The following is an 18,049-nucleotide window of genomic DNA, read 5'->3' on the forward strand; positions in this document are numbered from 1 at the left end:
CCCCAAGCGAACCACTTAATCCAATCACACATCCATTTATATCAATCAATCAGCGGAAAGTTTAAAATAAAGAAATAATTTAGTGGGAAACTCAAATCATCAATCTAACTAAAATAATAAAGGCCATGGGCCAACAAATCGAACTCCAATCTATGTCGTTAAATAGTTTGACAAAAATAATTCAAGAAATAAAATACTCAATCGGCCCATCATTATCTAGTCTATGAAGCCTCTATCACTACCATCTAATTGGTGCCAATGACAGATTCATGGCTACCTCAAATCAGAATAAAAAGACTAATTCGATGCAAGAATAACTTAAGTGGTATCCTCCGAATGTAGGGGAGGACTCACCAATAAGCTGAGTGTGAACAGATCCTCAACGGTGTGCCTATTGATGATCTCTTAAACCTGTCTCTGCATCATAAAATGATGCAGGTCCAAATGGACATCAGTACATGGAATGTACGAGTATGTAATATGGCAGAATGAAACATACCTCAAGGTAGAATAATATTAGTTCGGATATCTCAAATCATAAAGATAAGAGAGACTCAATCAAGGTGTCATAAGTCTAAAGTAAGAACACAGTTTAGACAGAGAGCAATCATAAACTATCCAATCCAATCTATCATGTACAATACCATTCAATCAAATCATTCAATCCAATCCCATCATATACAATCCGATCCAATTCAATCACATATCATCTAATCCAATCCAATCACATATCATCTAATCCAATCCAATCACATATCATTTAATCCAATCCAATCATATACAATCAACTCAACAATCAAGTCAAAGGACTCAACTCAATAGATATGAAAATTAGAATTTAACAACTTTTACCATTCAACTCAATCATCTACAATCACAATCAAACCAATTATATCATGCACAATTCATTCAATTTGGGAGTTTCTCTAATCGACAAACATCACCTATGAGATAGTGTTGTACAACAAACCGACGTTGTTTCCATGTCCGTTCATACTTTGCCAGGGTATGAACGAATCAACCAATCATGAATCAATCAATCAATCAAGTCCTATCATTTCAGGAAAATGAAATGGGAAACATCCAACTTTAACGGTCCAATCCCTTCCTACGTTGGCTACATAGTTCATGGGATTAGAGTATGGACTATACTCTTACCCAATTCGGTGCTCGATACTCCTTCCAAGACTTAATATGCTCATATCTATCAAGTGAGTAAAATACTCAAAATACTCATTTTGTCTCTTAGGACTTATTTTCAAATCAACTCATTTAGTCTCATTGGACTCTTTTCAAAACTCAATCAAATTTGGCCTCATTGGACCTTCTTTCAAATCAACTCATCTCAAACCATCAAACTCTTCTCTTTAAAATTGATACAATCTCAACTCAATGAATGCATTTAAAACATAGTTTTTAACTACTCAACTCAATCTCACAATAGATGTTTTAATGTAAAAATTCTCAACTCATTTATACGCCAAATACTCATACTCAAAATAATAATTAAGAGACTTTTCAAACTCAAATCATGCTTAAAATCTGTAACACCCCTCAAAAACTTTCCCCTAAGATTCAGACCCTTCTCATTTTAGGTGGGGTTGAACTCGAGTATTGAGGAGCATATGCATGAGTTGAGATGGGTCTTTGAGGAATTGAGCAGCGTTAGAGGTGATGTGGGGTCATGAAGGACCCCTAGGACCAAGCTAAGACCAAAAGATCCGTCGTGGCTAAGTGTTAGGATGAGTTCGTATAAGGGATCGACTTCTAATGACCCTATGTTTTTAAGGACGACAATTTGGGTGGCCATGACCTATCAAATTAAAGGTCATCGAGTCTTCTTTCCAATGCCACCAAGAATATAGATTTTGAAGTTCGGAGTCGAAAGATAGGACGATCCTAAGACAAACTAGCACGGCAGGGATCTCAGGCCTGGATTGAGATTTCTGGAAAACAAATGGGCTTGGCACTGTAAGGGCGTGACGCGCCACTATCGCGCCAGGAACATGCCTCAGTAGTTTGGTCTCTGGCGCGGCGCGCCACTAAAAGTTGTGTAGGGTTTTTCAAGCCTAATCTCTAGAACCCAAGAAAAATGGCCTTGGCGTTGTAAGGGCTCGACGCGCCACTATCGCGCCAGAAACATGCCTTAGTAGTTTGGTCCCTAGCGCGATGCGCCACTACGAGGTGTGCAGGTTTTAGGCGTAATCGGCCTGGCGCTGCAATGGAGCAACGCGCCACTATCGCGCCAGAAGCATTTTAGCATATTTTTCAGAACTTTTGAAGAGGGGCAACTTTAGAATTGTCCCAAATTATATATGTATTAGCCTTAGCACATTTTGGGACCATTTCCAATCCCTCACTCTCTCTCTAAAAAGCCCTAGAAATCCTTCTCTCTTCTTCTCCTCTATTTCCAACAAGGAATTATTCCAAGAGCTTCAAGACTCCAAGTTTCCATTGAAGACCCAACAACAAGGCTTCTTCAAGAATCTATTCTAAGGTATGTAAGGCTATCCAAAACATGGGTTGAGTCCACCCATGTGCCCTACTCTTGCTTTGAGGTTAGATGTCCATGAAAATGGAGTTTCTTGGTATGGTTTATGTTCGAATAAGCTTTGTCCCTATTAATTTGATTCTATATATGTTGATGTTGTTGTACTAAGAAGTTCCTAAAATCTTCATGTTAGTATGAGTTGATGGAGATGACTTGTTAATATGCTTTGTTGATCCCTTTAACCATGTAATTATGTCGAATGTGTCAATTTCCTTAAATGTGTTATTCCTCTTGAGTTGTCGGTTTAAAATTCTTAAAGTTGTGTGAGTCCTAAGGAGGTGATAAATGAGGAAATGAATGGTTTGTTACATTGTGAGATGTCATAAATGCTTATCTAATGTAGACTTGATTGAGGATAGAGATGAAGAGTTGGCAAAGTTCTAAATGAGACTTGCCCTTGTGACTTGATTGAGTTGAAATGAGAATAAAGTTGAAGAGTTGGCAAAGTCCTAAATGAAACTAGCCGTGAGGGCTTGTTTGAGATGATTGGATGGAGTCTTATGAGCATAGAGTCATGGGAGGAGTATCGAGCACCTAAGCGAGCGAGAGTATAGTTTGTACTCAAACCCCAGAAACTATGCCGCCAACGTAGGTAGGGATGGAACCGTTAAAGTCGGATGCTTCCCGTGGTATCGAACCATTAAAGTCGGATGTTTCCTATTTATTTGTCCTGAAATGATAGGACTTGACTAATCGATGGAATCCATGATTAGGGAGGCGTTCATGCCCTGGCAAGGTATGGACAAACATGGCAATGACGTCTGATTATTGTACTATCACTGGCTCATAAGTGATAGTTGTCGGATAAGAGAAACTCCCATTTAGGTCTTGATAGTACTCCGAGTCAGTTGAGTTGAGTGGCATGTGATTTGGTCCGGTCTAAACTACCTCTTGTTTGACTTAGGACCCTTGAGTGAATTGTTATGTATATATGTATATGAGTTGAGATTTGCGAGTTAGATGATCTTTATCTGATGATTTTTTTATCCGACCATTTTACATACTCGTACATTCCACGTACTGACGCCATTTAGCGTGCATCATTTTATGATGCAGCGACAGGTACTAGAGATCATCAATCGGCGCTCCGTTGAAGATCCATATACACGCCCAGCCAGTTGGTGAGTCCTCCTAGTTTCTGGAGGATGTTGAGCTTTCTTGTATAGTTTTGTTGTCGTTTCCTTTATTTTGGTTGTTGGTAGACATGGGATTGTCATTGGCACCTTCTAGACTTTGATAGAGGCTTTATAGACTAGAGTGTGGGGAGATTGGACTGTTACCTTGAGGAGTCCTATTATACTTATTTTGTTGAGTTGATAATATTTGGCTTTCGTCCCCCATATTGTGAATAGTATGTTACGATTGAACCCTCCTTGAGTGAATGTGATTGAATGATAGTGTGACTGAATCAGGTGATTCGCTTGAAGGTCAGAAATGGCTTTCGAGTGCAGGTCACGTCTAGGGTACCCTCTCGGGGCGTGACAAAATCTTTCTAAATCAAAGATAAAAATAATCATTCTTTAAACTCAAAATAGTGTATAAATAGTTTATGCAAAAATATTCACAAATTATTTATTTAAAACTCCTTCTCAAACAATCATTTATACTCATATGACTCCAATCAAATCAAATTATGCAAATCACATATCATGTAGTCATATTGGACTCCAATCCATTTCATATCAAAACGTCATCATCAACATAACCTCTTCATCAATCATTTTTCCTTAATTAAATAAACGTCATTCACCTCATCATCAACCTCTTTCTCCAAAATCCCCATTTACCTCTATATTCAATTTCATTCACACTCATTAACAAAAATACATCATCTCCCTTTAAAAGCAATATTTACACAAAAAAAATCTATCAATCTCAACCTCAAGATAAATTATAACAAAAAGAAATCTCATCTTGATTTCATGTGGATGAATACATGAATCCATAATCTCAACAAAATCAACTCAAGAACATCATTAACACATGTTAATAATATTCTAGGGTTTAGGAAAAATCCAAGAAAACATTCATAGAAAGTTCAAGTCTTTCACAATTTTCATCCAACACATCTATGGGGCATATGAAAGAACTCAATCCATATTTTAGGTTAGCCTTACATACCTGAAAATGAAGAACATCTCACCGAAAATCAAAGACATGACTTGAAGATCTTGAATCCTTGAGCTTTTGAGAAGATTTTGTTGGAGATGATTTGGAAGAGAAGAGGGGATGAAGTTTAGGGTTCTTTGGAGGTGAGAAGACTGAAAAAAATTGATCCCAAAACATTCCAAGTTAGTGTATATATGTTTAGGGAAAAAGTCCAAGTTGCCCTTTATCAAAATCTGGAAAATTGGGCTAAAACCCTGCTGGCGCTATAGTGGCGCGCCGCACCACTGCAGCGCCAAACCTAAAATTTCTGAAATCTGGACAATGGGCTTAAAAACCCTGCAAGTGCTTTAGTAGTGCGTCGCGCCATGGGCCAAACTACTGAGGCTAGTTTCTGGCGCTATAGTGGCGTCGAGCGCCACTCCAGCGCCAAGCCTAAAATTTCTGCAGTTATAGTCTGTCATAAAATGGTCATAACTTTTGACTCAGAACTCTAAAAAATGTAATCTTGATGGAGTTGGAAAGCAGACTCGAAGACCTTTAATTTGATAGGTCATGGTCCACCCAATTCATCTTATTCTAGGAGATATGGTCGTTTGAAGTTGACCCTTATACTAACTCATCCAAAAACTTAATCGATTGGAGTTCTTTGGACTCGGCTTGGTGTTAGAGATCCCTTATGACCCTAAACCATATATAATATTCTTCAAATACTTAGAAATTAATCCTAACTCATATATAAAATTATAATTCCTTCGGTTCGAGTCTACACACGTGAAGAAATGTTCGAGTCTTTGCGAAAAAAATTCCGGAGTGTTACAATGGTATTGGTAATTATATGATTTTTCCAATATATGTATATATGTTTACGATAACAGTTTTTTTTGGGTTTGTAATCGACTTAAATAATTTTAGTTTTTTTGTAAATTTTAATCACAACGTACATAAAGATTTGAAGAATTGTCAATTTTTAAAATTAAGATTTTCTTTGATTGTTTTATATCAGTTGATATTTTTTTTGGTGAAATCTATAGTTTATGGAAATTCTATACTATCATTTTTAAAAGTTGGCTTATTTTTGGTTTGATTGTATTATGATTTAAACAATTTGTTTTTGTGGTTGGATTATCGTACATATCATTTGATATTTCTGTGGTTTTTAAAAGTTGGTCTATTTTTGGTTTGATTATATTACAATTTATGGTGGTTGATTTTTTTCTTTTATTTGATTATGATATATGACAATTGATTTTTTGTGATTTGATTATAGTATATAGCAGTTGGTATAGTCTTACCACCGAATGCAAGTAGGAAATCAGGGAGACCACCAATAAAAAAGGATTTAATGAGGTGAACTTCAAGAGATTCAAAGTTACCTGTAGCAAATGAGCTACTCAAGGATATAACAAGAAGATTTGTTCAAATTTCCACCTGAGGATTAAACTTTTTGCATTTTAAATTTTCTTATTTAGTGATTTCTTTTTTGCAGTTGAACATGATATGGTATTGTTGACTTGAAGTATTATTGTGAATGGAGATAAATGAGTATTTTTATGATTAATAATATTGCCTTAGCATTGAATTGATTTTTTATACCAATTAATTCTAATATTGAAATTTTAACTTAATTTAGGTGAAAGTTGATTTATTTTTTTACCAAAACTGATTTTCTTTATCGAACATAAATGGATATTTTTGGTGAAATGTTGATACAATGTTGAAATTTACATGCATGTGTTTTTAAAATAAGACATATATGGTATAATGTTTGGTATAAATTTGGTAAATATTAATAGGTGAAATGGTTGGTATAAAGTTGATAAATATTAATAGGTTAAACAATTGGTATAAAGTTGGTATGTGTCTTTGTACGTTATATGGTTGGTGAAAATAAGGTTCAGTTTTCTACGAAATCTAATGATATAAATGACATATTAATTTTATGTAATTTAAAGCCAATTTAGGTGAAAATTGATTCGGTATTTACTAAAGCTAGCTTTTAATAGTAAGTATAAATGGATATTTTTGGTGAAATTTTGATGTATATGTATATTTAACACAACATATATATCGTATTAATAATAATTGATATAATGATTGATAAATATTTTTGTGTGTGTATGTATATATGTGTGTATATATATATATATACACAAACCTATTATATAAATTCTAATGTAGAAATTTTAACTTAAATTTGATGAAATACTTTAAGTTTTAACCAAGAAAGAAGCAACAGAGGTTTCATGGTTTTGGAAAAATTAAAAATTAATAGAAATTTTATGAAATCCCAAAATATCAGCACATGAAACAAAAAATATAGAAAAAGAGTAATACCATAAATAAACTATCTTGAAATTTGTGCATTTGAACCAAAAAATAATAATGCCATAAATAAGCTACCCCTAAACTTGAGCATGAACCAAAAAACAGGCAAAAAAAATAGAAAAAGAGTAATACTGTAAATAGACTATCTTGAAATCTGTACATTTGAACCAAAAAAAAGGAAAATAAAAATGCTATACGGCCCCTAAAATTGAGCATGAACTAAAAAAAAATAAAGAAAAAAAACTGGCAAAAGTTAAAATGGAAAATATTAATTTTTAGTTATTCTTGTAATTTAAAACATAATTTTGTAAATACAAAAAAGTATATACATATTTTGTTAATTAAAGTCTTAAATAGCATAATCTTGTAATTATTCCTAACAATATTCTCATGCGTAGTTGGATAAATACCAAAACTCACCTCTATGAGAGATTTGAGAGAAATAAAAATATTTTAATCAATTCAATTTACATGTTCTTTAAATCACACGTACAAATTGAATTATACCTTTTTTAGGATAAACAATTAGGATATTGAATGGCGAACATTGAAGGGATCCTGTCACGATCCGAATTCGGGTATGATGGCACCCGTCCTTTTTCACCAGACAAGTCAGCCTAAAACTCAACATCGCGATAAAATAAAGCAAAAATAATCTAAATAAGTAAATAATAATCAAAATGCGGAAGTCTTTCACTTAAATATCCCAAAGATTGGTTGTCACATGTACAAGTCGTTAAATATTGAAAACTGAAATGAAAGTACAAGCTTCAATATGTCTTCAACTCCCAAACAGAGTAAAACATAGAAATACAGAAAGTATGAGAGTTCGCTGAATATCAATGGCGGTACCCAGCAAGCTAACTAAAAAAACTAAGTAAATTTTAAAGAATACACGAACTCCGTTTTCAACCCAACCGAACCTCCAGACTACAACCTGCACAAAAATAAGCCCAACCTAACAGTTCATACTATACAGCTCAATAAGATACAAATCACAACTCAATATGACAAGATGTATCGTACAAGTACTCACAAGTCATAAAAAAGTATCAAACTGTAAACACATATATACAAAATATGTATATGCACACTCAATGATCATGCATGTGTGCAATTGCTGGCAAAGACCTCGACATGATAAACTCTAACCACAAATGACCTCGGCCCCACAACCTCGCCGGAAATGACCTCGGCTATATGCTCTCGCCCGAAATGACCTCGACAATGTAATCACACCGGAAATGACCTTGGTAATATAATCTTGCCGAAAATGACCTCAGCCTATCAATCTCTTGCAGGAAATGACCTCGATAATATAATCTCGCCAGAAATGACCTCGGCCTATCAATCTCTCACCGGAAATGACCTCGACCATATCATATCTCTGATCGGAAATGACCTCGGTCTCACAATCATATACCTCTCATCACAGTGTTTCAGAACCAATGCAAACAACATGCCCACACAAGTAATGAGGAATAATCAATTCACACGAACCGCAATCACAATTAGACTATCAAGTATTTGATCAAATATACATAGATATCTAGATTACAACATGTAAGTTTCAATACTCAACAATATCACACATCATCTTTTACTAACCCCATCAATTTATTTTTAGATTAATTCATATCATAATTAAACTTGTAACCTCATCCCCATTACGCCCCAACATATATACAATGGGATATTCGAGAATTCTAAGAGATTCACAGAGTTTTAAGAGTGCACTTGCCTTAGCCAAGATGCTATCAATCAATACACATGTTCTTGAAGAAACTAGGGTTGAAATCAGGACACAATCATCCTTTAAAGGAATCTTTCATGTTCTTGAAGAAACCTCAAATTTGGAGTCCGTAATCCCCAATTTGAAACCAAAATCATGATAAAATGGATGGGTAACGTAAATTCTTGGTCAAGAACAGTTACCCAATCACCAACACAAGAAATTCCACATCACAATTCGCCTATTCAAGCTCCCACAGTTTGAAAATTGGGGAAACAAGACTAAACCCCGACCTTAAACCTCTCTAACGTAGCTTAAGTGGCTGGGGGTTTGCTTAAGCAGACCTCGCTTTCGCGACCCCCGTGCCATCGCTAAAGCGGCCACTTTAGTCGCTTTCGTGTCCCTTCACAAAACCCGATCCTTCGCTTTCGCAATAGGGTGTTCTCTTAAGTGAAGGTTGCTTTTGCACACTCCTTTCGCTTAAGCGAAGGCACCAGAACCAACAACTTTCACCAAGTCTCAAAGTCTTCGAATTGTTCTTCGGGATTCGTTCGGGATCCTGTGTACACAAACCATATATGCATCCCTACTAAACTCGATATTCCGGACTCAACGGAATCATCAAAATTCGATTTCAAGTCCTTCTTGACTCGAAAACTAAAAAGTCGCAACTAAACTAATATTATGCCTCAAATGACCAAAATGCCCTTGGAGCCTCCAAAAAAAACACAGGATCTCTTCCTAGGCCTAAAATCACCCTTCGAATCCAATGGAGTCATCGAAATTCAATTCCGAGAATCCAATCCTCAAATGTTGACCAAAGTCATACTTATGGCTAAAAACTCAACTATTTCCAACTCAACCCCTCAAATCCACGATATGACCCCAAAATATGATTCCGTCAACTTTGCTAGACCAATTTCAATGTTCTAAAACTGATGAAATTGACAAAATTCCGTTCTGAGACTCGAAACTCCAAATGACCTCAAATACCACTTTTGAGTCATTCTAAACTTCTAAAACTCAAAGTTTACCAAAAATCTCAACATTTCAAGAAAACTTCGGAACCAACATCAGATATCAATCAAATATGACTCGGAAAAACTACCGAGAGGGATAAAATAGTCTTTTTATGAAAAGTTCCAAAAATAACTTTCAAGGTCATTACAGATCCATGTTGATCTAACTTGTGAGTGTTGGAATTATGCTATTTCATTTAACTACTTAACTTTAAGTTAATTATGTGCAATTTTTTGGATTTAATTAGAAAGGATTATACAAATTTCATAGTGTTAAGAACTAATTATATTTTATCCTTACTGTTTTGCAAATTATAAAAATCTCTTAAACTTAGTGGAACCCGGATACATCTCAAAACGTTATGATACATCGCGTTAAGTGATGTATCTGACTGATATATTACGTAAAGTGATATATCTAACATCTCGATACATCACATAAAGTGATGTATTTGATCGATACATCGCGTAACATGATGTATTTGACGTTCCGATACATCATGTAAAGTAATGTATCCGAAAACATGAGAGAGTAAAAAAATTTATAATTTTTTCAAATGATAATTTTTTTTAAAACTATGATAAAATAAATTATGTATTTAGGTAATTTTTTCATTTAATTAACCTTGAAGTGTAAAGACAGTACAAGTTGGCCCAAGAGATATGAATACAAAATGAAAAAACCTACTAAAGTAAGGTTGAGCTTAAGGTTTACCCATTCAAATTTGCTAATGGCTGGAACACTTGAGACAGACACAAAATAAAAGTACAAAGTACATAAACCCCAACAATTTAGGCACTAATTACATTTTATTCCAAAATATTTTCAAATTATAATAATTTTGAATTTTTCAGAACTCGCAAATACATTGCTCCTTCAACCGATACATAACAAATGATATATAATGATAATTTGTGTATGTATCAGGAACCAAAATGAAAGCTACCATAGATACATAACTATAAAACCAGATTCATACTGATTAAGGTTTGAAATAATTGAAGTTATGTATCAACAATAAGATGTGTACCAGATACATTGTACACAAACAAAGTTATAATGTATCTGATAGTTGAAACATAAACATAATACATAAGTAAAACACAAAATCAACTAGATACATTAAAAATTTGAACCTTGGGGGAGTTAAGCGCGGTGTGGAAAGAAGTGGAGTGATGTATCCGGATGTCACAAGAGAGAGAGAGAGAGAGAGAGAGGGTAAAAAGGGGATTTTTGTAATTAATTCAGATGATATAGATTTTTAGAGATTATGTTATCTTAAGTCGTGTAGACGTAATTTTCCCAAAATAAAATGAAAAATAAAAAGTTTTTGTGTCAAATTAAGCAATTGAGACAATGTAAACTGAAGCTTGTATGATATTTAAAACAATTATAGATGTACTTCGAATTATTAGTTTAGTATTTACCATATCACAACCGTAGATGAACTTTGCCAAAAATCCTCTGTCGAATTATTTACATTTTGACTTATGTACCGTAAGTTATTTCACGGTCGTCAATCTCTGCATCGATTCAAAAATTTTCATTTTTCCTTTTTTAGGCACATTTACAGAAAACGGCCAACTTTTACGGCTTCAATAAAAAGTTAGAATACTTGGATTTTAATTGATTCTATCCATTTTCTTCGTCATTTGGACTGCTTTAGAAACTTTTAATTCCTACGAAAAAATTAGTTGCATACGTAACATTCTAAGTTTATTGTCTCCTCCCCACCTATCTAATCACCCAGCCTCCACCCCTTGACCATCCTCCCCTCAAACCCCAACTCTATATCTCATTCCACCTCCATAGTGTTTTGTTAGATAACATATAAATACAACTGAAATTATAGTTTATTGCTTACTTACCAAACATTATAAATTAAGTAAACCCATTTGTTTTTCAAGAAAAATTTTTCTAGGAAAATTATTTTCCGTAGAAAACATTTTTATTCATACCAAATGACCCTAATTAAAAGTGTATACTCCTTCAGTTTAAATTTGTTTGTTTGATTTTAAGTTGGAGCAGAATTTAAGAAAGTAAAAAAATATTTTTGAATCTTGTAGTCTTGATGTAAAAATACGTAAAATGTATCAAAATATCATTTAATCTTGAATTTTAAATATGTCACGTAAAAAATTAGAATTAAAGAAAAAGAAAAAGCAATAACTAACTTTAACGGCTACATGGCGGCAATGCGCAGTCTTTCAAAACTTTGGATCAAAAAAGAGAGTGTTGTCTCTTGTTCCTCTGCTTTGGCGGACTGGTGGACACGAACCCTTATAAATCTCTTGGTTTTCACAAAAGAATAAAAGAGTTTGAACCGCGTTTTATTCTTTGGCCATTGCTCCAGAAAAATAGCTCAATTTTTTCATATTCTTGGAAGAATGTACGTTTTACAACCAAATGAGCTAACGTAGGGACTTCAATTTTGATCCTCATTTTTCTCTCTAACTTCCCGTGTGACCCTTTTTCCCATCAGCGAGTTTTTATTCCTTTGATGGGTTTTGGGGGAACATGGGTTGCGTCAGCTCCAAGCAGGTCACGGCCCATTCTCCGCCTCCACGACGACACAATTCCTCCTCTCTAACAACTCCTGTTGATCCCAATTTGCACCATGTCAAGCCTGGATTTGCATCTTTGGAGAAGATAAAAGAGGAACCCGGAAAGGAGGAATCCTTAATCCAAAGAAGCACCTCCAATTCTAAGGCTTCCAAAAAAGGAAATTCTGATAAAAAGCATAATTTTAGTTTCAAATTCGGAAGGCTAAATGAAGGAGAACATTTGGCTGCAGGATGGCCTGTTTGGCTAACCGCCGTTGCCTCTGAAGCTATTGAGGGATGGATACCCCTTAAATCAGATGCTTTTCAGAGATTAGAAAAGGTAATCTTCACAATTTAAATTTGATCTTTAGGCTCTTACTACTGACCCCATTGTACTTTGAAATTATGGGCTCGGAATTAATATTTTTCTGCCTTATTCATCTGTAGATTGGACAAGGTACATACAGCAGTGTTTATCGTGCACGTGATGTCAAAACGGGTAAAATGGTTGCCCTGAAGAAGGTGAAATTTGACAATTTCCAGCCAGAAAGTGTCAGATTTATGGCTCGAGAAATAACAGTTCTCCGCAAACTTGACCATCCAAATATCATGAAGCTGTTGGGAATAGTCACTTCTCGGTTATCATGTTGCATCTATCTTGTTTTTGAATACATGGAACATGACCTCTCTGGACTGTTGTCATGTCCTGACGTCAAGTTCACCGATTCACAGGTTTGTTAACATTGACAATGTCTCTATACACTTAGATTTTGTGTTAGGATCACTTTTTGAATCTCTTTACTCGCAAAAAGGAAAAGAAGAACATTTCATATTCTTATTTTTCTTTTTGTTTTGGATGGAAGTAGATTAAATGCTATATGCAACAGCTATTGAGTGGACTAGAGCATTGTCATTCGCAAGGTATAATGCATCGGGATATTAAAGCATCCAATGTTTTGGTAAACAATGAAGGAATTCTAAAGATAGCAGACTTTGGTCTTGCAAATTTCCTTAGTGCTAGGCACAAACAACCACTAACAACCCGTGTGGTGACTTTATGGTATCGACCTCCTGAACTTCTCTTGGGATCAACAAATTATGGGCTAACGGTGGATTTGTGGAGCGCTGGTTGTGTTTTTGCAGAACTTTTTTTCGGGAGGCCTTTCCTGAAAGGGAGGACTGAGGTCAGTGGTTTTTAGGAGTTTGTTTTGGATTTGATAATATTTTGTACATAATTCTCATAATAACTTGCGCAAATGGAACACGATAAATCTACACTACTAGAATATAATGGCTTGATTAGATGCTACTCTACTACCTTGTAATGCTACTGATTTAAGTCAATTGTGAAAAAGTTTTTTTTTTTCTACTCTGCAGGTTGAACAATTGCATAAAATCTTCAAACTATGTGGTTCTCCATCTGAGGAATACTGGAAAAAGTCTAGACTTCCACTAGCAACTATTTTTAAACCCCAACATGCTTATGAGAGTGCACTTCGCGATAGATGTAAAGAATTACCAAAAACTGCTGTCAACCTTATAGAAACGCTTCTTTCGATTGATCCACATAAGCGTGGAGCTGCTTCATCTGCTCTTGATTCTGAGGTAAGGCAACATGGGGGAACCAGTGCATGAATCTTATTCTCATTGCAAATTTTCATTTTTACTATTATCTTCTTCCTTCGTTTTCTATTTGTTTTATTTTCTTGTTTCTATTGATGACTCATCCTTAAGCTAATCTCAGTCTTTTATTCTTTGTTTCAAAATTCAACTCATAGTTTTGACAACATTTAAGACAATTCTTTCAGCATGCTAATATTGTGGTTCAACATTTGTCATGTACCTTCAGTATTTCAATACAAAGCCTTACGCGTGTGCGCCATCAGGCTTGCCTAAGTATCCACCGAACAAGGAAATTGACGCAAAGTTCCGAGAAGAAGCAAGGAGGTGAATTCCCTTTCTTCTTTGTCCTTCATAGAAAGGATTTTCCGCATATAGTTGCTTAAATTGACTGCAGGTCATCCGGAGGGTGCTCAAAGATAGTAAAAGCCAAACGAATTTAATCTGTACTTGTAGGCACAAAAATAAAGATGATTTGTCGTTCCTTCACTCGTCTTGAGTACTAGTTCAACATTATAGCTGAAACATATGTAGTTCACGCTATACATTTCATCCATCTCCAACTGCTTAGTTTTAAACAACTATACTCCTATGGTTTTGAACTTTTCTCTTCACTTACATTTTTCAGAAAGAGGGCCAGTTCCACAGTGAGAGCATCTGGAGCTTCAAGAAATTCAAAAAAGGTGCAGAAGTCACTTCAAGAATCGAGCAACTTTGGTATAGCGGTCTCAACAGAGGTCTTTTTCCTGTCACTCATACATATACACATACTTACATTCCTTTTTGATAGTATATTGACAAGCTTCCTTTTTTTTCTGTACGAAGGAAGCTGAAGCCAATATCCATAATGGTCGTAGAAACAATGGTGGTAGTGGCCATATTTCTAAAGGAAAAGGAGCTACCGTGGCACGCATATCAATGAAACCATCTTATGATACAGTGTCAGAGTCTTCTCAGACGACCGAAGAATCTCAAGGAGAAAGCATCCGATCTGTCCCTGCGCAAATGACAGCTTCAAGTGGCACCGCATTGGCCAAAATGAGAAAGAAAGATTCTTCAGCCAGAAGACCCCATTCACAGGCCAACTCAAGAAGTCAAAAGTTGATTGCCTTTGACCCTTCCAGTGTACTACAAGCTGCAGATACCTTGGATTTAAACATGTCAGGGAATAATGACTATTCGAGCAGGATAAACACTGAAGCCAGAGGCCGCAACAATGATGCAAAGCATTCTATTAGCAGGCAATACACTCATCATGAGCAATGAGATTCTTTTGAATCATCTGATATACACCAGTCTGAGGAGATGTCAGAGGTTAGTATCCTTGATCTACTATACCTATTTGAAATTAATAATAAGAAACTGAAAGTTTTCTTTCTGCTGTAATGCTACCTTAGGAAGGTTTTTTTTGTTTTTTTTTGAGGAATTGGGTGGGATTGGATAAAATTTTGACCCATAGCGTTTAATCTTAGTCAGTTGTGGAGTGTTGACATTTCTCCCCAAAAAAGAGAAGAATTACCCTTGCTTTCTTTTTGCTCCGCTCGCCATTTCATCTAATAGTTTAAACTGTTAGAGAACAAACTTTTATTTACCTAATTGTGTCTTCAACATACTTGAAAAAAAAAGTGACATCAACATGTCTCCTCACGTGCGGGCTTGATTATTTTTTTGTTGGCCAAGCACATGGAAATTCTTTTATCATAATGGGTGTTAGTGAGACTTGAAAACACAGGATCTCTGTTTATCCTGATACCATTTTAAGAAATAGACTTGAGCTTCACTCAAAACCAAAAACAAGCTCTAGAATTACTACGATTATATGAGTAGTAGCTATTAGATACCATCAATCAAACCACAACTGATTTAGTGGGCGATAAGCAGATTCACAGCCTGAATTGGGTTTAGTGTCCCATGTCAGTTAATGGAATGGGTCCTTATATAGTCTTCTACGGTCCTCACCTCATGATCAAGTCCTCGGAGTTGAGTTAGCTGCAAGGTCTATTTTCTTTTCCCATCCCTATCCGTGATTTACCAAATGTTAGACCCTCATCTTATGTTGTCCATGCTTCAAATATCCAGTCATAGGAGAGCAAGGAAGTGTTAAGTGTTCCGAATAGGTTGAGAGAATGGGATGTCATCTCCTTATATAGTCTCAGACTATTATTTCCTCATGAACTAGCTGAGGTTGATTTAGGCTTGAACTTCATTGTCTTTGCATGGAGATGTTATCATTGTTCAGCTTCATTTTGTTTACCCTGTTACCTGAAATAACTTATAATATCATGTCATACAATCTAAACTCTTAATTTTTATCTGAAGCCATGAAACACGTACAACTTAGTTATCGCAAAGGCCCAACGAAGAGTATAACTGAATATGTAAGTGTCTTTCTAACTGAACAGGACTACAATGGCCGGCAAAGAAGGGTTGTGTTCTCAGGACCATTGATACATCAGAGGAGTGATGCAAAGCAGGATTATCAGACGCACCAAGATGGTCACAGATCTCGGTTTTACAAAGGTACAGACATTCCATAGATGGTGATTTCTATTTCTCACTGCAGAAATCTATAAATACCCATTTCTTTTTTATCAAAACCTCAACCAAAATTTGTTTGTTTCTGTAGATTTATAATGAGAGTGATCTGGAAGTGCATCTTGCATCCCTTAGCCAGTGAAGTGACTCTGGAGAAACGATATCTTCTCGAGGATTTTTGTTGGTCGAGAAGAAAATCAAAGTTTGTTAAGCAATGTGCCATTTTCATTTCATATTTTACCTGGCCACTCTACTTATGAAGATCTTGAACGCGCTGTAAGTCTGATCCTTGCAACTATATTTTTCTCGCAAATCATTTGGGAAATTAGTAATGAACTCGTGCAGATGTAGACACTTACTGGTGCAAGACATAGTTTTTTGACCAGACAAATGATGGAATTGCCGGAAAATTTGATGCTGAAATCCTGAAAGTGCCTAGAGGAATTGGAATCTGATAACATGCTGGAGAGTTGCAACATGTATCCCCAGTACCATTAAAACGTGGCAGTTTTTTCTTCTATTTATCGATTAGTGTCTAGGCTTACCTCGTTGTAAATGGAAAATATGGATACGCACATATATATATACCTTTAGTTGACATGTTTATACTACAAATTCAACCATCCATTGTGTCTTTGATCATTTATGTCTATACATGTATGTGGCTTCAATTGATTATATAGAAGATTGTTGAAACAGGATAGTGTTGGGAAAAGCAAGCACAAATAAAGGTGCACGATAGGGCAATAGCGGAAGAAAACCCAAATCTAAACTTTTTCTTCTATTTGAACCAAGAGGAGACAAAATAATGCAAGCACAAACATTTATTTGGGGCAAGCATATCACAAAAATAAATATAGCAAGGCAAAACTAAATCAACAACACGAGACACCAAGATTTACGTGAAAAACCTCTTCGGTGTGAAGAGTAAAAACCACGAGACTAAAAGCTCCACTACAATCAACAAGAGTTACAAAAGTTTTCTCCAAAATGGCCACCAAAGAAGTGTGAAACAATGAGCAACACCAACTATAAGATAGCACCAAAAACTAGAGAAGTAAAAGGAGTAAAATCACCAAAATGCAGCTACTGTTCAAGACCTAAAATCTGGATATACATGACTCCAAATCCACCTTTGTTAGTTCCCAATCATATATTAAGTTGAAAGGAGCAAGATAACAAAAAATCAGCTCAATCGGACAGGGAATGAAGTGGGAATCGCGATTTGAAAATGGTTGCTAGGGCTGAAAAATAAGGTGTGTAAATCTACACTCTTTTCTCACTTTTCTCTCTATTGTGGTTGCTGATCTCTCTTGTGAATTATGAAAATAAGACCTAGAAGAGTCTTACATATTCACCATAAGAATTAGACTTATGGAAAAAATTGGGCTAGTCCAAATTGGGCTTTTATTTATCCACATAAGAAGGGAAAAAGACCAAAACCCCAACAATTCTTCCCCTCCCAGCTAGCGGAGGAGACCGCCATCCCGGCGATCATGTAACTTCTTTAAACTTTCCTCTTGGCAAAGCTTTAGTCATCATGTTGGAACAATTATCATCCATATGAATCTTCTCAAGTTCAAGCAACTTAGAATCCAACACATTCCGAATCCA

The 18,049-nt window shown here is 35.5% G+C and overlaps 1 protein-coding gene across 2 annotated transcripts; it reads left to right on the top strand.

Moving 5' to 3' along the window:
• Positions 1 to 12,096: 12,096 nt before the first annotated feature.
• LOC129895295 (protein IMPAIRED IN BABA-INDUCED STERILITY 1-like) lies at positions 12,097 to 17,055 on the top strand. Of its 2 annotated transcripts, XM_055970989.1 has the most exons (10): positions 12,097 to 12,620; positions 12,728 to 13,012; positions 13,147 to 13,464; positions 13,658 to 13,885; positions 14,130 to 14,227; positions 14,529 to 14,637; positions 14,726 to 15,214; positions 16,303 to 16,420; positions 16,527 to 16,711; positions 16,810 to 17,032. In XM_055970989.1, the coding sequence occupies exons 1-7, from the start codon at positions 12,255 to 12,257 to the stop codon at positions 15,164 to 15,166; spliced, it is 1,845 nt and encodes a 614-aa protein (XP_055826964.1). In that variant the 5' UTR covers positions 12,097 to 12,254; the 3' UTR covers positions 15,167 to 15,214; positions 16,303 to 16,420; positions 16,527 to 16,711; positions 16,810 to 17,032. The 2 variants fall into 2 exon arrangements, with proteins under 2 accessions (XP_055826964.1, XP_055826963.1); XM_055970988.1 differs by having other exon boundaries at positions 16,527 to 17,055.
• The last annotated feature ends 994 nt before the right edge of the window (positions 17,056 to 18,049 follow it).

The sequence above is a fragment of the Solanum dulcamara genome, chromosome 7 (genome assembly GCF_947179165.1).
Source record: "Solanum dulcamara chromosome 7, daSolDulc1.2, whole genome shotgun sequence".
NCBI lineage: Eukaryota > Viridiplantae > Streptophyta > Magnoliopsida > Solanales > Solanaceae > Solanum > Solanum dulcamara.

Excerpts from the sequence above, each read along its gene's own strand:
- LOC129895295 (XM_055970988.1), top strand. The coding sequence starts at position 12,255 with ATGGGTTGCGTCAGCTCCAAGCAGGTCACGGCCCATTCTCCGCCTCCA. Across the intron at positions 13,013-13,146 it reads TCAAGTTCACCGATTCACAG|ATTAAATGCTATATGCAACA; the intron begins GTTTGTTAACAT and ends GGATGGAAGTAG. Across the intron at positions 14,638-14,725 it reads GTATAGCGGTCTCAACAGAG|GAAGCTGAAGCCAATATCCA; the intron begins GTCTTTTTCCTG and ends TTCTGTACGAAG.